Raw genomic sequence first — 25,732 nt, 5'->3', positions numbered from 1 at the left:
CCCTTCCTCAAAACCAGAGATGGAAGAAGATTCTCTTTGGGAAGAATAGCAGGCTTCTTCTACACTAGACGCTCAGTCCAAAGTGTGGCAATCACCACAGACACACAGAGCTAAAAGGCTTTGTAGGTGTCTTCTAGAGGATTTACTGTGATCTTCTCTGGAGCTAAATATATTTTCATATCCCATTTACAGATATTGGTTCTTTTTTTTTTTTAAAAATGAACAAACAAAATTTTGTTCAATTTCTCAGAAAACAAGACTTTGTATCTTCAGTTTGCATCTCAAGTAAATGTATCTTAATTAAGAGCAGCAACTGATTTTGCCCCATATGTGAGAGTATGAGTGTCTCACCTTCACGGCTGCAGCATTATTCTGTGAGCCCCGCACTACTCCTGTTGCTCCATAGAGTCTGGACCTTTGTTTGAAGGCCACAGAGATGTTGTACGTCTGGGAGATGTGCTGGATGGCAGGAGAGCTGGGGTCAGGGTTCAGCTGTACTATGACTGGCAGCTCGAACATCAACACCAAAGGAAGTAACTCCTGAAAGAAGACCAACAAACCCATCAGTTAATGCAATCTGAATTATTGATATTGAATTATAGTCATTAAACTGATATCAATTTTGTTATTTCTACTGCTGACAGGTTAGGATCATGGGTAATTAACCAACAGACCCAATCTGGCTCAAATGGCTTTTTCTTTTTTGGGGGGCTTTTGAAACATTTGACTAGAGTAAACTGGAAACCGATTCAAACCCACATTTCCCACACGAGCAACAGCCCAAGATATTCATTTTGCCAAAATTGCACTTAATTGCATTATATGCACATATGTAAAATCCTCAAAGTATGTTTTTAAAAATCCTCTACAGTGAATGGGTGCCTTCAGAATGAGAGTCCAAACAGCTGATAAAAACATCACAATAATCCACAAGTAATCCACACAACTCCAAAGATTTTTTTTTGACTTCAAACCACTGCTTCCAGCTAAAATACAAGTCCTCTATCTATAATGAAGCACCGTTTATAAACAAAAATATAAAAAAAAATAGCTGTAAACAAATATGTCAGTGGATTTTGATGTGAGAGGACAACAGGGGATGGGCTTTTTCCACTGGAGGAAGCATTAATATGGATATTATGGGCTCATATTTTGGCCAGAAGTGACGGTTTACAGTTAAACACGTTTATGGATTTCTTTTGATTTTTTTTGGACTCTCATTCTGACGGCACCCATTCACTGCAGAGGATCCATTGGTGAGCAAGTGATGTAATGATACATTTTTCCAAATATGCTCCAATGAAGAAACAAGCTCATCTACATATAGGACCCCTTGAGGATAAATACATTTTCTGCAAATTTTCATTTTTGGTTGAAGGCTTCAAGAATCAACTCATGCTTAGCTGTGAGCAAGAATGCAATTTTGGGACTATAGCCACAGCTGATGAAGAGAGCAACTGTAACTGATGCACACAGTCTACAATTAGCTGTGCATAATGATTTTGACAAAGGGAAACAAGAAACTCAAGTTTTTAAATGTGCACAGGGTGACAAGATAGTGTGTGCTTGGCTTTAAATGTAAACAACATGGTTTGCTCTGAATGAATGCTGGCCAAAATTACAGTTAGGCTGCTAGCAGGGCATTTGGCCGACATTCAAGCCATGAAACAATGCGGAATAAGCATTGGTGATTTAGGGTCATCAAGAGCCCAGCAAACAGTGCCTTACCAAACAGAATTTTTAAACAGAATGAATAGCCAAGCCTTAAAAATGCAGCTCTGATCAGTCCCATATGATGTGGGGGCTCCGCTCACCCTCATATTCTGTACCAGGGGCCAAAAAGAAAGATCTGCACATTCATCTCTGTTAATGGTTCTCCTCATTCTTGAGCTATTAAAACCATATCCATGGTTATTTTTAACCAAAGGCTTATGCATTGGCTATGAGCAAAGCTTTCCTAACAAAATCCTCCTGTGTTTTATTTTGCTTATTGTTAATAAGGAATTTGGAGGGGAGCTCTGTATTCTGATCTTTTACAAACAAGAGGTTTGAGCTTTCCTCTGACCTTTTGTAGAATCAATAACTGCTGTACTTGCTTTCTGTTTTCACAGACAACATGCATCCAAAGAGCGAGGAGGATGCTCTGTGCATCATTCCATTGAAATGAACTAGGTCCCTCCAAGAAAGCAAGGCTAATCTTTAAACGGACTAATCGCTCAAGCATCAAGTGTTGGGACATGGCCAAACACGCAGGGTCACAAACACAAACATGCAATACAAACATTTTGCTTGTGGGTCAATGACATGATGCTCAATGTTTGAATACAGCTTTTCTATGATGATGTTTTTAATATTTTGAATTAAAATACATTTTGATAGTTATTTAGGACCATAACGTAGCATCCTGATATCACAAATCTTCCTTAAAGGAAAATTCTCTCATTGTTTACTCACCCTTATGTTCCAAACAGTTGACAATAGCCATTGACTTCCACAGTATTTTTTCCATACTATAGAAGTCAATGGTTACTGTCAAATGTTTGGTTACCCATGTTCTTCAAAATATATTTGTTTGTGTTCAGCAGAAGAAACTCGTACAGATTTGGATGACATGAGGGTGAGTAATCAATGAAAAATGTTTCATAACTTTAAGTTTGGAATAATATTTTATCATTTTTACTTAGAGAAAAAAACTGCTCAAGTTCAGATTATTTGACCTTTTTATGACAAGGCAAGGTTAGTTCAGGTTGTAAAATATAATGTGGTGGTGCAAATGTCCAAAATTTATTTTTATGAATTAATTCGTTTATGATATACATTAAAACAAAAATACAATAAATAAATAAAAAATTGAAAAAAAAAGATAAATGTATTATTATTTTAAAATAATGATTAAGATGTGTACACTGAGATACGTTATTACTTTTTACTTTATTGTTACACCACAACATTTTTAGATTCATTTATACTTTGAAGCTTTTCTTGAAAATGGTAGAACATCTGATCAAAACCATCACAAATGAAATTAAAATAAAATATTTTTTTATTTTCTTTATTGTGGATGTAGTTATTTATCATTGATCTTTGTGCAACATAACATTAAATAGATCCAAAAATAAAAATTCTGTCATCACTTACTCATCATCATATTTGTTTTATGCCTCCTTTATAACCTTTTAACTTTTGGTTACCTGGATTTGTATCGCAGAGACAGAAACCTCTCAGGTTTCATAAAAATATCTTAATTTGAATTCTAACTTTACCGCAACAATCTCAGTTGGCCTGAAAAGAGACTTCAAACTTGACATGAGGTTAAGTGTGAGAATTATGCTGGCGCTATACCATTCATATGGGTGTAACGGCACAATAAAGCATCAAAACGACTGTGGCTGAAGATCTTTTGAAGAGAGAAAAGAGGAAAAAGTGGAGATGATTAGATGGTCAAGAGTAGAATTCCCAGCAGTTCTGGTCACGCGAACGAGGAAGAGAAAAAGTGAGGCTGCCCCACTAACATTCTTCCCTCAAATGTACATTTCACCCACAGAACTTTGTGTTTTGGACATGAAAAATAGAGCAGCCTGGTTTTTCAAAGGTACTCATTTTATACAAATTGCTTCGTGAAACAATAGTGAAGGCTTATGATAGTTTCTGGTGTAGAACGTTCTCGAGTTAATTGGGGCTCGGTCTTTATGCAAACACTAAGGAAGCCCACTGTGCTCGAATGCTTTGGCTTGTTTTTCTTGGTTCTCTCTGAGGAGGAAGCACGTGTGCGGAGCCCTGGCGCTGGTGAAATCCGAGAAGAGAGTCTGGACGGAGCAGGAGTGCACAGGAGACACCCGGCCAAACAGTCAAGATATCAGCTTCAATTGGCACCATGTGTTCCGCATCAAGCCATTATTAAAGCTGGTCTTATAAGTAAATCTCATGACCTTGAGTGTCAAAAGCTTCCTACAACCTTCTTATTCCTCATGTTTTATCCCATTAAAAGGCTTTTGCCTGTAAAGCTTTGTGAAAGGAAGGTTTTTATGCCATCGAAATGGATAGAAGTGGCTGTAACGCTTATGAAATACCAACAGAGGCCAACGGTTCTGATTCAAGTACCAAGTTCTCAACTAGAAACATCCGGAGAAAGATGAATGCTGCTTGTTGTGTTACCGGGACGACTGCTGGGATGCTGAGGAATGTGTTTATCTCATCCAAAAAATCCTTTATGTTAACACCCCCTGTACCTGTCAGCTTCCTCAAGATAAATAACAGCCTCCCACTTCTACTTCCTGCCTTTATCGCAGAATAACACAGACGTTTGCACTCATATTATGAATGTTTATTTACCCGAATTCGGGCTCTGGCGGCCTCCACTCCTCCTGGCTGGCCGGCTATGGACACCTGCAGAAAAGGAACAAGAAAGTCAGATGCATATTCACGGAGAACAAGTTATAAGTTATATTTGATTTGATTTTCATTTGTTTTCCACAGAAAGAAAAGTGTCATGCATTTTGGAACGACATGAGGCTGAGTAAATGATTTTCATTTTTGCGTGAACTAATCCCTTAAGAATGAAAAATACTCGTCTGCCAAATGTTATCATACGAGCACCACTAGGAGGTGAGATTTCTTCATTCTGCCCTGGCTGGCTCTCATTCACCTGTCAGCAAGTACCAGCCACTCTGAACCCAACACATGAGCCCACACTGAGGGAGGGCCATGTCATTGCTCAATTTCCACATTCCCCACTTAATCAAGTCTGGAAAAATGTCTCACATCCAATTATGGCTCAGTCTTTACCTCCCATTAGGCTGCAGACAATACGCATACAATCAGTAGCTCAGTGATACATAAACTCATTTTAGAAATCAAAACAGCTTCAGGACCTGAAATGGAAATTATAATCTTTTGGGTGAATATCTCAAGAAACCTGTCAAGAAACATGCCCAGGTCATATTTCAACCCAAAATAACAAGAACATAATTTCAAATATACATACACATATAATTTATAAGTATATAGTATTATTATTATAATATTATGTTTGCATATATTCTTCCATTCAAAAGATATTTTAAGGAAATTAATAACTTCTGTTCAGCAAGGATGAATAAAACTGATCAAAAGTGACAGAAAGAAAGAATAATCCTGACAAAAAAATGATCAGTTTCTACAAAAACATTAAGCAGCACGGTATTCAACACTGATTATAATAAGAAATGTTTCTTGATCAAAAATGTTTCTATGCATCAAATCAGCATATTAGAATGATTTCTGAAGGATCGTGTGACACTGAAGACTGAATTAATAATGGTAAAAATTCAGCTTTGCCTTCAGAGGAATAAATGACAATTTACAATACACTAAAACAGAAAAGTTATGTTAAATTCTAATAATATTGAACAACAGTACTGTTTTAAATCGAATAAATGCAGCATAAGAGACTTATTTGATTACCAACCGATTTATTTAATTTTATTAAAGAAAGTCAAACTAACGAACATCACGATTTTTGACATTTATCATTATTTGTATAACAATTAATCATACCCACATTCTCATTACCGTGGTGATATTTATGCAATTATCTTATGATAATAAAAAAATACTGTATTTCAGTATACTGAGCATAATAACAATTACACGAAAAGCCAAAAGTAAAACGTACATATGCATTATGTAAATTAAAACTTGTGCTTAAAGGGATAGTTCACCCAAAAATGAAAATTCTGTCATCATTTACTCACCCTCATGTCGTTCCAAACCTGTATGAGTTGCTTTCTTATGTTGAACATAAAAGAAGATATTTTGAAGATTGCTGGTAATCAAACAGTTGGTGGTTGCCATTGACTTCCATAGTAGGAAAAAAATACTATGGATGTCAATGGCAACCACCAACTGTTTGATTGAGGATAAATAAAGTACAAATGTGTAACAGGACATATATAACTACATTTTGTAACAACAATATGTATAAGAGTAATTGGAACAATTTGATCCAGGAGGTGGAGATGGGTAGGTTTAGGGATATGTAAAGTGGGAGGAGTTGGATCTCAAGTTGGTGGAATTGGTGCACCACTGTAATTCCAGTGTACTTACATAGTAACTCCTCAGGAACTGTCCACTTAATATAAAGTGTAACATTCTGGACACCAACCACAATTTATATAAAGCCTAACTTTCTGGCCGCATGCTGTGTAACATCACGTACTGAGTAATTACATGATACATCTAATATAAAGTGTAACACTTTCTTTACCAAAAGGTGCTGTTAGTCCTGTTACACATTTGTACTTTCATTACCAAAAAGTGTTGTTACCAATGTCCTGTTACACATTTGTATTTACACATACTATTCAGTGGGTTGTTACATGTGTGTAGTTACACAAACATTACAGCTGTAGATACTATGTACCAATGTGTACTTACACTGTGGTTACATACTATGTACACATCTAGTTACTATGCAAGTACACAGGTATTAGGGCCACTTAATATAAAGTGGGACCGTTCCTTATATTTTCTCTGGGTAAGCTGGGTAAGTCAGAATCCCACCTGGTTGCTCTTCTCAGCCTGGTTGTTGCGGTTGGAGTCGGGGAAGTGGATGTGACAGCCCGTGTCCTCCATCACCTTCTTGATATTGTTTCCCCCTTTGCCGATGACATGTGAATGCTCGGTATGTGAGACGTCCATCTTTAGAGTCACGCGATTGCTCTGAAGAAACAAAAGAGTTGGATTGTATTAACTGCAGTACCATAGTCACCTCAGTTTTGAAGGTGTAACAAAGTGTTAAATACAGGAAAACAGATCCTGCTACTCTGAGAAGCTTCATTAAAGTTGTGACAGATTGAATTAGATCTATGATCTAGAGCCAAGTCAGATTTCCATTACATCAAGTCTACAGAAAGATGTCAATACACACCATTTCCCATTTCACGTCAAGCGCTTGAGGGAAATTACCTCACAAATCTACAGTGATGTTACAACCAACTCTTCAGTTAGCATTGGTGGATGTTCTGCATTATGTCTGGCATAAATTACCAGAAGAATGGATATAGTCTGAAATGTTTTGTTAAAGCAGAAGCCACAGATGTCAGATGCCCCGGAACCACCAATGGCTTCAGTCAGCCAATGCCATAATGTGTCCTCCTTTTTCCCCAAATATGATTTAAGCCATGATTCATTCCTTATAAATACAGGAGGAGCTCCTGATGTCAAGCTCCACATAGTTCCTCTCAGGATCCTCAAATTCCATCGCTTCAAATGTCACAGCTGTCGTAAAACCAAACGCATCCAGCTACTACAGCAACCAAGAATGACAGGGATGACGAATGAGGCATTTTTGAAAATGCACAATGACATATCAAATAAGAATCATCAGATCTGACTTGACATGCTCACCTTTGTGTCCAGGACAGACATGATCTTCTCCTTGGCTTCTTTCACATTGTCTCTCTTACCGCTAACTTTGATATGTGGATCTGAAGGAGAAAAATACATAAGGCATGTCATAAGGTTTATTTACCTATTTACAGCATTTTCAAAAATTAATTAGTTAAACAAACCACTAACTAAGCAGCACATCGGCATATTAGAATGATTTCTGAAGGATCATGTGACACTGAATATTGGAGTAATGACGCTGAAAATACGGCTTTGCATCATAGGAATAAATGACATTTTAATATACATTTAAATAGACAACAGTTATTTCAAATTGTAATAAATTCTCACATTATTAGTGCTTTTGCTATATTTTTTTAGTGAGCATAAGAGACTTCTTTCAAAACATTTAGAAAATGTTACCAACCTCAAACCTCTGAACGGTATTTCAAAACAACAACAACAACACCTAAAATACCTTGAAGTAGTAAGTCAGTTCTGCATAGGCAATCAGGCACTTATTATATTGATAAGCAGTTATTATATTCATCATAAACCTTCATCAATGATATGGCCATTTACTCATATAAATTATGGTAAGTCCTATCTCACACGACTAATGTTGGGTTCAAGTAGGGCTGGCAGAAAACTGCATACAGTGCTTCACGGTTAAATAAATCCAGACAACATTTATATCATTCCAGCACTTGCTCATTCTGTCATTGACTTCCGCACCATAAACATCTGTCTCATTGTGCTGCAAAAAACCCCAAATTACCCGGAACTAATCCACTTTCCCAACCTTCATGCCAACATGAAGTAGACCTCTGCTTATAGTGTCCCACAGAAAGACTTCTGGCTAACGGCACAATGTCTGGTCCACTTTACAACTTTTCCACCCACTTAGACCCACCTTGTTTGCAAAAAATTTTATGATTTGTTCAATTTTTATTTGATTACATTTTTTAAAGATTAATTAAATATGCAGAACACACCGAATTTCTACATTATTTTTAATAGTTTCATTAATACATTGTTGAAGTTTCATTTTAATGATTAAATATGATTTCATTTATTAAAATGTAAAAATGAAAAAGTAAAACAAATAACATGGGGAAAAAAAAATCTAATGTAATTTGAGGAAAAAATAAAACAAATTTCATATTTCATCACAGTTCATTTCATGGCCCCACACATGTTTTAGTAACAAGGCAGTTTAAGAATCTAAAGCAAGCCACAAGACAAGCCAAGCCATATAATTCTCTCTCCGCGAAGGAGGAAGACAAACACAAGGCTCCAGGTCTAGCACTACACGTCTGGCTTTCCATGCTATAGCTGCTGTTCCGGTGCTTAAAGGAAGCTTGTGATGAGAGCGTTCAATGCCAGAGGGAATGAGTGGAAAAGCCAGGCTAAATCACTGTCCCACGCAGAAGCGAATTTCTCCACCACAAAATCCTGCAAAACACCCATTCGGCCTGACTGGATGGACACTGCGGGAGGAAATCGCTCCAGCCAGGCTCCAGCGACATTCCATGAAGCAGAAAACATACCGAGCGTTTAGAGTTAGCCACTACAGTAAGACTGGCCTTAGTTAAAATTGCATGTAATGTGACCATTTTATGTGGTCAAGCTCAAGTGCTCACTAGAGGTTTTACAGTTTATACTGTGGTGTTAGGGGGAAAACAGGAATATAATCGCATACAAAGGGGTTTGTCTCATGTAAACGCGCCAACTGAGTGTTTAACACATGTAGGATTACACCCGATGATTAGGATCGCTCAGCTTCCACGCTGGCAATTATTGTCCACCTCACCAGTTTTGAGTGGCAGCCCCTTAAGGGTTGGATTTACAAGAGCGGTGAAAACGTTGAAATGTAATATGTCTATTGCACACAGAGTGAAGCAATGTTGGTGTGGACGGTGTTTAAGGCTGCCACAATGCACCAAACTTTCACATTTGTGCATGCAAAGCAAAAATGGCTTATTAAATTGCTTCAGAACCATAAATCTTCATGCCGTTGGTGCATTTATCGTTATAAATATGAGAGAGGGTGGGTTTGTGAAAAGCACAGACAAATTGTTTGGGATTTTCATGGAACAATCTAGGCTTTAACTATATGTTTCATTGGAGGAAAGCGTTATTATGGATCATGGACTGGTATTTTGGCAAGAAACAATGGTTTAAAGTTAAAATGCCTTAATGATGGATTTATTTCTTACAAACATGCAACTATTCTTTTCACAAGATGTTAACTGATGGACTGGAGTTGTGTAGATTATTTGTGGATTATTATGATGTTTTAAATAGGTGTTTGGACTCTCATTCTGACGGCACCCATTCACTGCAGAGGATCCATTGGTGAGCAAGTGATGTAATGCCAAATTTCTCCAAACCTGTTGTGATGAAGGGGTCAGTCAATTTTCAAAAAATAATAATTTTGGGGGGAACTATTAATTTAAGAATAGTGGTACAGCAATCCTAAGAATTTGTAATAGAGTTACAATATTTAAACTAAGGAGACCAGATTTCTGAAATGGAAACTGGGGACGTTTCCTTGTTCATTTGTCAAAACATCACTGAAATCACACTTGTTATTATCTAAGAAATAAAACTATACATTTTTGCATGCTTTTTCCTTTTTTTAAATTCTTGTGGGTTCCATAATTAATTATTATAATTAATAGGTATGAGGGACGTTAGCGTCAAATAGGTTTTGATTTAATTCACCAAAACACACACGATGAAAAAAAGTAAATATTAATCATTGCAAATATCAAAAAGTTAGTGTGACTACCTTGAAACCGATAACAAATTCTCTTTGGATTATTGATGATAATAATGCTCCGCTCTCATCCAGGTAAAGTTCTTCATGGCTAAAAGCAGTGAAAAACATGCTGTAAAACAAGGACATTTCCAAGGACAGGACACCAAAAACAGATGTGTGTGTATGGGTGTGTGATTTTATATATATATATATATATATATATATATATATATATTAGTGCTGCCAAACGATTAATCGCAATTTATATACACACACACACACACACACCCACACACATATAGATAGATTGTGTGTGGCCAGAATGCTATGGCTATCAGTGAAGAAAGACCGTAATAACGTAGTTACAGTAACCACTAGCAGACTAGAAAAACTCATCGCGGATGTTCTTTCACATGGTTTCCTCACACCTTTTGACTACAGTGTTTAAATATAGCTCCATCTAAGGATGCTTTGCTGACGCACACCTCCATCCACAGCTGGCTTTGATAAGCAGTACACTGCGCTGATTGTGGTGCTAAGCACATCTGTTGAAATACATTCCTCTGAGAGTCTAAAAGTCATTTCCAACACAGCAGGGGAATGTGAAAAAGGAGAGAAAATAAACAACCAACAAGCTGGATACACCAAATCAGTTCATTACAGTTATGATTCATCATGCTAAATCACGTGGAAAGAATCTTTTTGACTGCTACTGGCTATAGAAAGCATGATGTTGGATAATTGGTTTAGGATTCTTTCATTTGTTCTTATAATTTTTCAAGTTAGTGGAGAAGTTGAGTTTAAGAGGGAAATGTCTTTTCAGGGAGTTGTTTATCCACACAGGGGGTGGCATGAGCTAAATGGAGCATGCTGTTTCGGAGGCCGCAGCGTTTTACGGGCTGCTTGGAAATGCCCACAGTGGATTGTGTTATGTGTTGAGAGACCTGCAAACTGTTGCAGTGCTGCCACTGTGAGTGAAAACAGCAGTAGTAAAAGACAGCAATAGCAGTCAGTACTAAAAGACGTCCAGGAGAATGTGCATCTACATCCTGAGAAGCATGTTTGTTTGAGGAATATACATTGATGTCACAGTCACACACACACACACACACACACACACCATGTGACAGTATAAATATAAACTGATTATGCTATACCCTACTTTACATAATTTAAGCCAGAAATCTAACAAGTGAACAAAACCAATTTTAAAAAAAATTCGTTGACACTTTTTTTTTTCATTTTGCTGACATATTCGAGTCAATGTTTTTTACAGAGGGGTTTTTGGGTTTCTCTTTTTATCACTCCATAAATTAGAAAATACCGTCAACAGCCAAGAAAACAAAAACTTTTCACCATGTTTTAGGAATAAAATTTATAAAATTAGGCTAATGATGAACTAATGACTTCTGGCTCACCGCATGAGAAAAAAAAACTTACTTACTGCACTTACACACACACACACACACACACACACACCTTTTTTTCTTCTCTGCATTGTTTCCTAACGTAACCTTTTAATAAACATGGTATTGTATACTCTAAATATTTTGTGACAAATTGCTTATGTTCCTCTATTAGATAAGTGTCTGCCAATTGCATAAATGCATAAAAAAAAAAAAACAGGTTTAAGTCCTGCAGCACAAGTGTTAAATACAGCAAAGCTATTTTTAATCCTAAATATTTTTTTAGGAATAATATGAACTTTTATTGTAATTTATTACAGAATTTGTAAATTATTACATACCTTACAAATGAAACGCAATTCAGTTAAATGAATAAATTAATTCATTCATTTGTAAAGTACGTAATAATTTAGATATTTTGGAATCAAATACAATAACATTTGGCACACGATTTTATCTGAAGAGACTTACATTATATTTAATATATACATTTTCATCAGTTCATGCATTCCACGGGAAATGAACCCATGGCCTTGGCGTTGCTAGCACCATGCTCTACTGTTTAAAATACAGGAACGCAAATGTAATTTAATATGGATTAATACTTGATTCAATTTAGTTTGAACTTGTACTGTGATGATGGGGTAACTTGGGTGTCCACATGCTTGATTCTCTGTCACTAAGGGATTTTAGGATTGCTGTACCACTAGGTGGCAGCCTCAAGACTTTCTCTGTTTCTTTAAACTTTAAGGTGGTCTAAGGAGGAACGTATCATTACAAATATTGAATATGTTCACCAATTTTTCCAAGAGGCTTCAAGTACAGAAAAATAATATCCTTGCATCCATGTTTTTAAGATTCCACAAAATATAAGTCCTGTAAATCTGCTCCATTCCTTAGCTTTTAAATTTGCGTTCCCATGTGCTTCATAAGTCACATGATTTAGCACATCTGGCATCATGACATCTTGCACAACAAACAGTGTGAAAACTATGCGCCTCTACTGCTGTGTGTGACTGAACAGATGTTCGTGAGCTAACAAAAACAAAATACACTCACGCACTCTGGCTCAATTCAGCACTGTTTACATGAAAGAGAGCCATTTATTATGGAGGCTAGCAATTAATTCCATTTCAAATGACAGTAATTTTTTAATGGAGCTCTTAGGTGACACAGGCCTTTTTAAATGAAGGCAAAGCAGGAAGCTGCTCTGTTTTTCTACAACATACTTTTGATTGCTGCACCATCATGAGCAGACAGATGTTGCGGCAGCAATGGAGATGTGATCTTCTCGTGTGAGGGCTGCAACCAAAGAAGGTTTTATGATAATATTGAGACCTTAATGGAGAGGCTCAGGCTTTCCTGTGGCCCTCCAAACAGCGAAAAGACCTCCCAAGTGACTCGGGATGTTTATTGCTGTTGTGTTCCTATAAAGTCCCAGAGAACATACACGTGAGCTATGAATGTCTTGTTATGTAGCAGAACACTGCTGTGTGCTCACTGTACCATTACAAGCTCAAACACACACACACACACACACACACATACTTGTATTTGTGGTTTATGGGGACTCTCCATAGGCGTAATGGTTTTTATACTGTACAAACTGTATTTTCTATTGCCCTACACCAACCCTACCCCTAAACCTACCCCTCACAGGAAACTGCTGGCAATTTTTGAATTTCATAAAACACAGTTTTGTATGTTTTTTAAGCCCTTTGTTTTACGGGGACACATTTGTGTCCTCATAAACCATATATACCTGTACACACACAAAGGTGACTGTGTCAGTTTTTATATTAGTGGCAAATACATATGAGAATAAATCATGCTTTTGAAAGGATTGAATAACTTGGCTTTCTGCAGAATTTTGCATCTACCAAATAAACCAAATAAAAACTTGAAAAAACTTGAAAAAAAAAAATGAAATCGATTTGACACTTACATTAGCATTTATTGCTCATATATATAACATAGAGACATCAAAGTTTAGGTTTTGCTTTTTAAAATATGAAAAGTAATTGACTGAGGGTTTTTTGATAATCTTTTTTAGTAATCATGTATTATATAATTATATTATATTTATTATATTCTTATGAAGTATATATTTCAAATTATAATTTATAAATTATAACTTATTTCAGGCAAAAGAGTCTGTAGTCCTGTTGAAGAGATCATTAAAATAAAATAAAATAACTAATGTGACTAAAGTCAATTACAAGTCAAAATTAAAGTCAATACAAAATATATTGTTTTATGTGTAGTTTAATGTTTAATTTTCAAAAATAAAAAAATGCAGTATTGTGAAATGAAATACATATTAACCTTGGGTATAATAAAGAAATAATAAGTAAATAAAAATGCTAATGCATGAAATCTTATTTATTGATGTTTTTCTGTTTTATTTATTTTTAAAGTTTATTGCAAGTCTGAATTAGTAAATACGTTTATGGAACTATTTATAGAACTTGTTTTGTATCAACTATAAAATTGTAAACTACAATTTACTAAACTAAAAAACTGTATTACATTATTTATATTCTCAACGTATACAATTCAAATTCAAATTATTTAAAAATCTGTAGTACTGTTGACCAAATTAACAAAATAATACATTCAAATATTAAATTAAATAATTATGCCTAATTTGAATATTTTAAAATGCAATCACAATGCAAAATATTGCTTAATGTATAATTTGCAAAAATAACAATGCAATATTACGAAATATAATAATATGTGATCATGCAGCACAAAAGCAGTCTTAAGTCGCTGGGGTATATTTGTAGCAATAGCCAACAATACATTGTATGGGTCAAAATTATAGATTTTTCATTTATGCCAAAAATCATTAGCATATTAAGTAAAGATCATGTTCCATGAAGATATTTTGTAAATTTCCAACCATAAATATATCAAAACTTAATTAGTAATATGCAATGCTAAGAACTTCATTTAGACAACTTTAAAGGCGATTTTCTCAATATTTTGATTTTTTTGCACCCTCAGATTCCAGATTTTCAAATAGTTGTATCTCGGCCAAATATTGTCCTAACAAACCATACATCAATGGAAAGCTTATTTATTCAGAATGTATTCATTATTTATTCAGAATATTCAAAAAATGACCATTTATGACTGGTTTTGTGGTCCAGGGTTACATATTATTACATTAAATTTCTTTATTTACCTGTAGTATGCATGAGTAATAACAATGCTAAAGCCTGAGCTCTAATTTCTCTCTGTATTATTAAAAGTTTATTTCAGTAACTTTACATTAGTGAATACATTTATATAACTTGTTTTGGATCAGCTATAAAATCCTCTTGGAGCCATAAAATTCCAATGTTCCTCACATCTGTTGTTATGGTAACGTCTCATTTGCTCCTCACACTGTAACAGAGTCATTCTGGGAAGAAATGTATTTCCTTGGGATCAAGAGGGCGAGTCTATTGTATCCAAAATCTGCCGACAAAAGAGCCAAAGACGTTCATTTAAAGGAGGGAACCTTGAATCCCCTCTGGATCCACTGTGGGAGCATACTGGGCCGCACACGCCAGCAGCCTAGCAGCTCTCCATGGACACGAGAGCCCGGTCTGATGCAACCGAGTGGTGGACCGGGTGATAAGCACTGGAAGAAAGGAGCGTTTCGGACTGTTTTTACAGCTGCTGCCCCCTTTAAGAGCAGGCCAGTGGGAGTTCTGTTCTCCTGTCCTCCTATAAATCTCTTCATACAGCAGCCTGAGATTTATTCAGAGTTGGACTGGCCAAGATGGGCTAGGAGTGAGGGCGAGTCGGAAATGTCAGCCAGGTTTCTCCATCTTTGTGTGTGAGAAGATGGCACGGGAGCAGCGAAGCAGCGAAACACTCAAAGTCTGTGTTTTTTAAGCATAGCTTAAACATGGTCACTATACACTCTCAGAAAAAAGGTACAAAAGATGTCACCGGGGCAATGCTTTTTCAAAAGGTACTATTTAGGTACTAATTTGTGCTTTTAAAGTACCGATATGTACCTTTAAGATACTAATACACACCCTTTAGGGATAAACAAAGCCCATTGACAGCTTTTGTACCTTTTTTTCTAAGAGTGTAGGAGGAGCCAAACCAGGAAAAGTGCAAAAATCGAATCATTAATGAGCTTCTCCAACTTTTCTACACAAACTGTTAATCCAGGGTCATTTTTAACCCAGGATAAACAGTTCTGGGGTATATTACTCCATGTTTCACACTTCACAATTCTGCCCATGGCATTTGGCTCTGCTTTGGAGCAGGGCCTCATAACATAATAATTTTATAGTTTTAATAGTTTCATTCAATAAGGATGAATCAAAAGCGACAGTAAAGACATTTATGTTAGAAAACTTTGTTCATTAAAAAAAATTTTTTTTATGGTTTCCAAAAAATATTAAGCAACATCACTTTTCTAACATTGATAATGATAAGAAATCTTTATTGGGCGGCAAATCAGCATATTAGAGTAATTTGAAGACTGGAGTAATGATGCTGAAAATTCATCTTTGCATCACATAAATTACAATAAAAAATTTTAGTTATTTGAACAGTTATTTTAAATTTTAATAATGTTTCACAATATTACTGTCTACTGTCAATTGACCATTACTGTCAATATCTATCTATCCATCCATCCATATATGTATATATATATATATATATATATTATATATATAGGCCATTTTATAGTACATTTTAGCTGTCAAAAGACATTATAGACATTATATTACACATTAGAGATCTTAATAGCCGAATTGAAAGCACTTTTTGTTGCTTCTTCGATTTACACTGATTATGTCTTTAATAAAATATCACAGTCTTTAAAGTCAACAAAGCAGCATTCACAATCCATGTTATTTTTGTAATATGATGTATTTGTGATTGAAACAGGATATTCAACCAGAAAAAAAAAATTGGCCAAAAGATTGCATGGTAATTGCATTGTGAAAAGTGGTTTGTGACAAAAAGGTTGACAAATAGCAGTGCTTAGTGATGTCAGTCCTAACGAAGTTTTCAAGAAAGATAACAAAGACTAGCTTTTTTCCGTTTTACAATAAGATGACTCATTCGAAAAGGCCATGAGCGTTGTGCATTAGCAAAATAAATCCATGCTGACTTGAAAAGTTCCAGCCACAAATGAAATGTTGCTAATTTTAGAACAGGACATTCACTGCATGCCGCTAAGATACAACAAAGAGGATATCATTTTGATTTAATGTCAACATGCACACACAGAATGAAAACTCTGAAAGAAGCAAAGTCTTTCAGAGTAAATCAAACTCAACCTTTTTTTGTGACAGTGCTGTGTGAAGGTCTGCGGAGTATCAACCTGAGCTTTACGATGGCAAATGAGTAAAACAGACCGAAAGAGACTTCAGAGACTAAGATGAAAACTCCCTACGTCAGCTCAGACTCTGCAGAAATGGAATGCGTCCTCAGGAGCCACATAAATATACTGCAAGCTGCATTTCCACTTTTAAGAGTCTTTCTAGTTCCTAGCATTCCAGTTAGGGCCCATCTGAAGGCGATGATGACTGCATTAGTTGTGATGGCTCTTTGGCCAATAGAGGCGAGAGATAATAGCACATAACTGTGGGTGTTGGTCCCATCCCAGATGATCCATGGTTCCAGAGACTTTTAGGAGCCTGTAAATGTGTCTGCAAAGTATCTGTCATTATTAAGCAGTTGAGGCCCTGATATTACTAAGCACTTTCAGTCACCAAGAGACATGCCTAGCATACAGATGAAAATATTTAATTGTTAGTAATCTTCCACTTTTTGGCAGAAAAAGAAAGTGTAAATGCTGGTTCCAGTAACGACACTCAGTGAAAAATAATGCACTGTAAAAACGCATTTTTCCATAGTGCATGATTTGTAAACGAATACATTTTGAAGTTTGCATTACAAAACCAGCTCTATATGGCTTTTCTGATGTAGTAAACTTGCTCAGTAGCTCACCTGGTGCAGCATTACGTACAGTGTTAAAAGAGTTCAAAGACTTATAGAATCAAACTAAAAGGGCATGGTTGCTTTTTTGAAAATATATTTTTATCACATGTTTAAGTAGTAATGCACATTTAGTGTAACTCGCTGGGCATTTCACTTTCATATTGTTGCGAAACGTGCAAGAAGTAACGTAATTTTTCCAATGAACCTGGGATGAAGACAGAAGTAAATGAATGCAGCGATGCTCACAAATTTCTCTGTTTCTCAAACTGCATTAAAACTCAAAGGACATGCAAACACTTAAAAATGTGATAGAAATATAATTATTATAAATGTTAAAATATATATAAACATTTCTCAAACTTAATGATTATGGCCGATTTTTAATTCTTGTTCAGCTTCAATTAAGATTAAATTCCTTTACACAAAGAATTCGAATGGTTATACTTTTGTTAAACATCACATCTAGATTTGATTTATAAATAAGAATTTCATTAAGAGAGTGTTTCCTCCATATTTTACTAAGAAAAGAGAGCTAGAGGTAGTGCTGGGCGGTATGACCAAAATATATCATCAAAATATATCGTTTTCACGGTACATTGACGGTATTTCTTTTTCATGCATGCTGTGTCATCACATTCTATTAGTTCTACAGCTTCAGTTTCGGAACTTTCATGCTTAGTAACACATACAGCTGTTCCCTCACCACAGTGCAACAGTGAAAAGGGACCCCTTTCAAACAGTGTCGCGTTCCAAACGGTGTTTAAGCGACATACACCGGTATTGTGGTATTTTAAAAATTAATATCATAACAAAAATAAACACCGGTATTCGGTATGAACCGGTATACCGCCCAGCACTAGCTAGAGGACATATGTGAATAATACATTATGCAATTGTAATTGCTTTTATGCCAAAAATCATTAGGATATTAAGTAAAGATCATGTTCCATGCAAATATTGTCCTATCCTAACAAACCATAGATCAATGGAATTTATTCAGCTTATTCAGCTTTCAGATGATGCATAAATCTCCATTTCAAAAAATTGACCCTGTTTTGTGGTTTTGTGGTCCAGGGTCACACTGTATGTGTATGTAGGAATATATATATATATATATATATATATATATATATACACACACACACACACATGCATACATACATACATTTAAAATGTTTAAAAATATGTCATTTATAAAACAGTTTGAAATAATGCACACATGCGGTAACTCTAATGGCCTTACAAGCATTAAACAACATATTAATCTATTCAGTCACATAAATTATAAAATAATATGCCAATTCACAGGAAATTGTATATTGTATATACTTCTTTTTTGTTAAAAGTTATCTGAATAAAGTGAATTAGTTTAGGGCTAACATTCAATCCCCTAAACTACAAACATCTCTGCTCCTCAACAATCACATACACTTCATTGTGCAATAGAGGCGGACCCAAAGTCAAGGCTGTTGGCTCGATTGCATGCTGCGCTATCTAGCTGACCGGTGCCTGTTTTCTTCCAGAGGTGTTGCGCAGGATCAACACGTCTTAACTGTCATAATAAGCTGCAGACAGACTCGCAGGAAACAGCAGGTCCCTGAAGGTCATATGGGCTAAGCCACATCTCAGAACCGTGCATGTGTTTTCCATCATTAATTAGCTGGGATGTTTGCTGCATGCAGTCACCAGATAACCGCAAATGATTATGTAACATTTTTGTCAGCGCAGGCAATGCCCGTGGCGGCTCGCCAACATAAACCTCACGCAGGAATGCGAATGGCCTTTGACTTGGGCCGTGACCCTGAAAACACATTGTTAGCCCATATGAACTTGATCTGATGTTTGTTTGGAATGGCCAAGCTGTTGTTGTCATTGTTTGCATTCCGTCCTCTTGATCGCAACATTATTACTTTTGCCATAAGCTCTTAAAACTTTACAGAGAAATTAAACACTTGTATAATTGCGTAACAAATGTTTGATTGACATTATGACTTACAAAATATTTCAGTATCAAAGGACGCTCAGCAGAGTTCACCAGTAGTTTGCTGTGACCTCTGTGAAAGAGTGCATCATTTGGAAAGTATTGAATTGTACCCATAGGTGTTGTGGTAGTACCATGGTACAGTGATGTTTCAGATGGTAATACCGTGGTACTGCAATTGCTTCTTGGTTTACCAGAGTATTCCAATAATAAAGTTACTTTCAAAAAATTAGTACGATGGTGCATGCCAAAACAAAAGTATGCAGGTCCAAAATACATGTAATATGGTATTTCTGGTACTTATACTTGTACTCTATTTTTTTAAGGTTTGATTGATAAAACGTTCATATCTTTCAAAAAAGTCTCTTATCCTTTTTAAGGCTGCATTTATTTGACCAAAATACAGTAAAAACATTAATATAATGTGAAATATTATTACACTGATTTCTATTTTAATATGTGTTAATATGTCATATATTCCTGTGATGCAACGCTGAATTTTCAGCATCATTACTCCAGTCTTTCAGTCTTCGGAAATCATCCTAATATGCTGATCTGCTGCTCAAGAAACATTTGTGTAATATTTTTAGTGGAAACTGTGATACATCTTTTTCAGGATTCTTTGATAAATAGAAAACACAAGCATTTATTTGAAACGAATCTTTTGTAACATTATAAGTGTCTTTACTGTCACTTTTGATCAATTTAATTCATCCTTGCTGAATAAAATATTCCTTTCTTTCAAAAAAATGGTAATGTAAGTAGTCGAAAACTTTTGAAAAAGAGCAAATGCATAAACATCTTAAAAACATCTGCTAAATGTTTTAACATCCAACAGGGTGCATTTTAGCCACTTTATTCAGATGAGAAAACAAACAAGACTTTCTGTTTCTTACAAACTGCTTTATGTTTGCAATGCATGTTGTTCTGGGTGGTTGCTTACTTTTCCAAGTGCAAAGAGTCAAATATTGTAAGTCTGAATGCTTAGAAAAGCAATAGTGCACCTCTTCTCAAAAAGCCACATGATTTAATCATTCATTTCCACATTCATTTTTCTGTAGCAAAATCATTCATTTTTCCACAGCAGCAGTTCAGGTTTAAAAGTTTAATATGTAAAGCGGTAAAAAGGAACAACTGACTGGACTCGAACACAATACTAATGATCAAGTTTCGGATGATTCCAAAACAAATGAAGCAGTCCAGTGCAAACCTCATGAATATCCACTGAAACCCTGTAAGTATGATAATATTCCAAACAAACATATTGTCAAAACAGGACTGATAATCTAAAGCGCAAGTTGTTCTCTTCTTACAATAACTAGACAAAAGATGACCGTAATCAGGGTAGCCGAAGCTGAGATACTACTAGAAGGATCCATCTGACCCTGAAGCCAAGATACTGTCAGTGATGACTATGTGAAGATATTTAAAATGTTGTTGTAAATGTCATTTATGTAACACTTCGATAAGACAAATTCCAGTGAAACAAGAGCAAGGGTGTTGAATGCTAAACAGTACCGTGGGTGCATTTACATGCAACCAAACAATTAATTTACACTCAGATTAATGATTCACGTGAACTGATGAAATCGTAAATAATCTGTTTAATATGAACATTTTAGCCATGTAAACCCTTGAATCTCACTACTTTCTTAATCGGATTCAAAAGTACTTTGCAAACACTAGGGCTGGGTGGTAGGCTATATACAGTTTGTACTGTATGATACATATGAATATATTACCAGCGCATCTGAAAAATAGGGTATATGTTGAACGTCACCTGACCAAACCCGGAAAACAGCTCTCATCTCTTCCGCTTGTCGGAGAACGTGTTAACAGCCGTATTAAATAATGGCGATATCTATAGACTTTTAAGGCAATCAGTTAAACTAGCCAGCTCTTTTTATTGTTGATGATTGGTCAGTGGAGGAGAGTGAGAAGTTATTTACATGTTTTCAACCAAAAATGGAAAATGTTTTATGCGTATTGGCCGTTCATTTAAACGCGTTTTGGGGGGGCCTGAACCTTTTGAAAACAGGTTTCAAAGTGCACGTTTTTGAAAACGATACTGTTATCATGTGTAAACGACGAAAAATATGAATTTGTTAAAATGGTGACGTCATATGTATGCATAGTTGCATATTACGTGTTCATAGACATACATACATCCACAGACGTGTAGTGTTTCTTTACAAAGTGACGTCGCCAACTACTGGCCAGGAATGCATAATACAGTATTATTGGTCATTTTTGTGGATCAGTGTGAACGGGGATCGTTTTGACAATGTTGTTACCTATATGCATTTTTTTTCAAAAACGCAAAAAAAAAAAAACATTTCATTTTTTGTATAAAAATGGTCATCTTGTTTTGTAAACATACCCTTTCATATTTGCTAAAAAGCTTTTCCGACAGGTATGTCAACTTCCTCTTTAGGTATATCATCAAGACAAAAATGGCACTTATGTAGATATGGTGAGATTTTCGCAGTGGCTTTTTCTGGGCATTTCACATGCACAGACATCTTGTTTAGAATATATGTAATGCACATATAAACAAATATGTGAATCGGATCGCAAAGTTTAGGGTTCATATGAACTGAACTTTCAGATTCTCAAATTGGATTGCTTTCATTCCAACTGACTGAAATTAGTGCATGTAAATGAGTAACAGAAAGATGCCACAGCTAAGAAACTAGTATATACACACATACATCTTCAGCAGAGCACGTTTCAGATCAGATGAGGGACACCGAGGTCTTACCTTTCTTTGACTTAGCACCGATCTTTAGCTTGGAAGGCCATGCAATCTGAGTATCTGTCTCCTCCATGACCTGTGGGACAGAAAAGGAAGCACATCTTAAAAAGACCATATTCTACACGTTTTTCAGGCAATTCCACTTATACTAATACGTTTAGTGGAGTTTTTTATAGCAGAGCACTGAGCTCAAAATCAGCATATTAGAATGATTTCTCAAGGATCATGTGACCCTGAAGACTCAAGTAATAAAGCTGAAAAAATTCAGCTTTACCATCACAAGAATACACAGGAATTACATTTTAAATGCATTAAAATAAAAAATAGCTCATTTAAATTTTTGATTAAACAAATGCAGCCTTGGTGAGCAGAAAAAAACTTTGAAAAGAGTAATTATTCCAATCTTCTGACACAACAGTTTATATCATTCACACTCTTATTCTATTATGTGAGCCTTTTGAATACTTGCAAAAAAAGGTACATCTAATATATGCATAACTTCATCTTAACTATCCAATATTGTGATAAAGCTGCTACATGTATTGCATTTCTGTTTGTCTTCACTTCCTCTCCATAGTAACGGTCAACATCAGAAATTGGGACGACTATGGTAATCCACATTCCAATAATCTGATGTTGGTCATCTGAATAAAATGTCAAGAGCTTGTCTGCCTAATATGTTATTAATGACATCCCACTAATTACTTACAACATCAGAGAAGAGCCAAGAAAAAGAAATGTGCATTCCTGTCAAGATTACATTTTCACAGTACTGAAAATGGGAGGGTTTTTTGACCTTTCTTTGAGATTTAGATGACAAGAAAATGAAAACAACATGCATATACAGGTAATTCATAATCAAAATATTTATCCCTTAACCTTAACAACGCGCAATGATGCTTTGGGAATTTTATTTGGACAAACTAACTTTATTCCATGTGGTTAACCATACTGAAACACCGGTGTTCTGTAAGACAGTAAATGAAAAGTGGGGGTCATATGATGCGATTTCAAGTTTTCCTTTCTCTTTGGAGTGTTACAAGCTGTTCGTGAATAGATAAGATCCCTAAAGTTGCAAAGACTAAAGTTTCAAACCCAAAGAGATATTCTTTATAAACGTTAAGACTCGTCCACGCCCCCCTAAAACGCCTCGTTTAAACACGCCCCCACATGTCTACGTTATGATGTGGGGAGATTTGCATAACCCTGCCCAAATGTTCACGCAAAGAAAGAAGGCGTAAAGTTATTGTTGCTGCCACCGCCGCCGCCATGTTGTGAAAACTCTATGTGTTTCGTTGCGAAAGCAAAAATACTTTGTTTGGTGTTCCAAAAGAGGACACGACTAGAAACCAGTGGTTAAGTTGTATTTACACACTGACGATTCAAACGTGAGTTTTGGGCAGTGTAGAGTAGTGCTTGTTGTTTGTCATTTCTCCGATCACAAATGCAGACATGGTTTTAAGTTTACGCGGCGCGATGCAACGCAACGCGTAAAAAGACAGTAAAAGTAATTTTAAGCCGTAATTATGTTCCCACTGGATGCAACAAATGCCTCGTTTATAATGGGTTTTAATGTTTTTGTCTTGATGCTCCGGGACACGGCATCACAGTATGGTAAGGTGTGTAACATTTCCGTCACACGCTTGAGGTATTCGGCCAATCACAATGCACTGGATAGCTGGCCAATCAGAGCACACCTCGCTTTTCAGACCGATGAGCTTTGTAAAAATCGACACGTTTCAGAAAGGCGGGGCATAGAGGAGAAACAATAATGTACAGTATGTGGAAAATAATGTGTTTTTTTAACCTTAAACTGCATAAACACATTTCATTACACCAAATACACAAAATTATGTTCTTTTTAGCAACATCATATGACCCCTTTAAAGATTTAGGTTTTAGGCTTTTGTTCTGCATGTCAAGTCAAAAAAAGTTTAACTTTTACAAATGTGTCTGTGGTGCATCAAACTGTTTTTGAATGCAATGTCCCCTAAAGTCATTATTTGGTTAAATGATTGCAAGAAAAGATAAATCACAATTCAGTATGCAAGTAGATGTTAGACCAACAAATTGTATTTTTGTCAATGGGAAAAAAAAAACCTAAGAGAGTGCATCTACTGTAAAAATAAAACCTTTACAAAAATGTTAAAGTCTGTATGTTACAATTAATGGTTTGCGTTGAGCATGACTGCACTGCTGTACATTTTTTAATGGATTTGAAAGAAGCTCACCAAGGCTTATGCCCATGCCCACCAAGGCTGTATTTATGATCAAAACACAGTAGAAATAGTAATATTGTATAATATTAAAATATTATGTAATTGATTCCTGTGATGCAAAGCTGAATTTTCAGCATTACTCCAGTCTTCACTGTCACAGGATCCTTCAGAAATCATTCTAATATTCTGATTAGCTTCTCATAAAAACATTTTTACTATTGTCATTATTATGTTGAAAACAGTTGTGCTGCTTCATATATTTGTAGAAACAGTGGTACGTTTTTCAGGATTTTTATTTATTTATTCATTTTGATGAATGGGAAGTTCAAAATAGCAGCTTTACATTTTAATTATCTTGAAATTTGAAATTGTAATTAGATCAAACCAATTAGACCACCTCAGAAGACACATGGTATCGACAGGGTATCGACTGCTTTAATACTGGCATTATGTGCTTTTTGGAAAACTGAAGTAGGCCTATTGGTCAACTACACATGCATTGAATGGACCTACAGATTTATTTGTCTAAAAATCTTGTTTGGTGTGTGACGGTTATAATGGCATGAGGGTGTGTAAATGACTACATTTTCATTTTCTCAATAATTTGTTTGAGGAACATCAATATGGTCTAAGCATTGTAATTAAAATGTTAATAAATCCAGTAAGAATGGATTTGAAAACTGTACGTAATATAATCTGTTGAAACCACCCATGTAATGATCCATATCGCTCTGTCACAGAACATGCAACACAACTCTTTGTTCAAGCTCTTGTTCTATCCAGGCTGGACTATTGCAATGCTCTCTTGGCAGGTCTTCCAGCTACTTCTATCAAACCTCTACAATTAATCCAAAATGCCGCTGCAAGATTAATCTTTAATGAGCCGAAAAGAACGCATGTCACACCTCTGTTCATCAGTTTGCACTGGCTACCAGTAGCTGCTCGCATTAAATTCAAGGCATTAATGTTTGCCTACAAAACCACTACTGGCTCTGCACCCATTTACTTAAATTCATTACTTCAGAGTTATGTGCCCTCTAGAAGCTTGCGTTCTGCAAGTGTATTATTGTGCCATCTCAAAGAAGCACAGAATCACTTACACAGACTTTTTCATTAACTGTTCCCTCCTGGTGGAATGACCTGCCCAACTCAATCCGAGCAGCTGAGTCCTTAACCATCTTCAAGAAACGACTAAAAACACATCTGTTCCACCTTGATTTGACACTCTAACTCTAACACTTTCTATTCTATTTTAATTCTACTTTATCTATATTTATC

General features: G+C 35.7%; 1 protein-coding gene across 1 annotated transcript in view; it reads right to left on the bottom strand.

The window, feature by feature from the left end:
• LOC107593506 (protein bicaudal C homolog 1-A) overlaps nucleotides 1-25,732 on the bottom strand; it is an 80,620-nt gene that overhangs the window by 25,272 nt on the left and 29,616 nt on the right. Inside the window, exons 3-7 of the mRNA XM_016283243.1 lie at nucleotides 22,242-22,311; nucleotides 7,387-7,466; nucleotides 6,541-6,699; nucleotides 4,333-4,386; nucleotides 352-540 (exon numbers count right to left, since the gene is read on the bottom strand). Coding sequence (XP_016138729.1) covers nucleotides 352-540; nucleotides 4,333-4,386; nucleotides 6,541-6,699; nucleotides 7,387-7,466; nucleotides 22,242-22,311 — 552 coding nt within the window. The remainder of the gene's footprint in view (nucleotides 1-351; nucleotides 541-4,332; nucleotides 4,387-6,540; nucleotides 6,700-7,386; nucleotides 7,467-22,241; nucleotides 22,312-25,732) is intronic.

Source organism: Sinocyclocheilus grahami, unplaced genomic scaffold (assembly GCF_001515645.1).
Source record: "Sinocyclocheilus grahami isolate Dianchi unplaced genomic scaffold, SAMN03320097.WGS_v1.1 scaffold172.1, whole genome shotgun sequence".
Lineage (NCBI taxonomy): Eukaryota > Metazoa > Chordata > Actinopteri > Cypriniformes > Cyprinidae > Sinocyclocheilus > Sinocyclocheilus grahami.
Note: the sequence above shows the minus strand (reverse complement) of the source record. Positions and strands in the feature narration are given on the sequence as shown.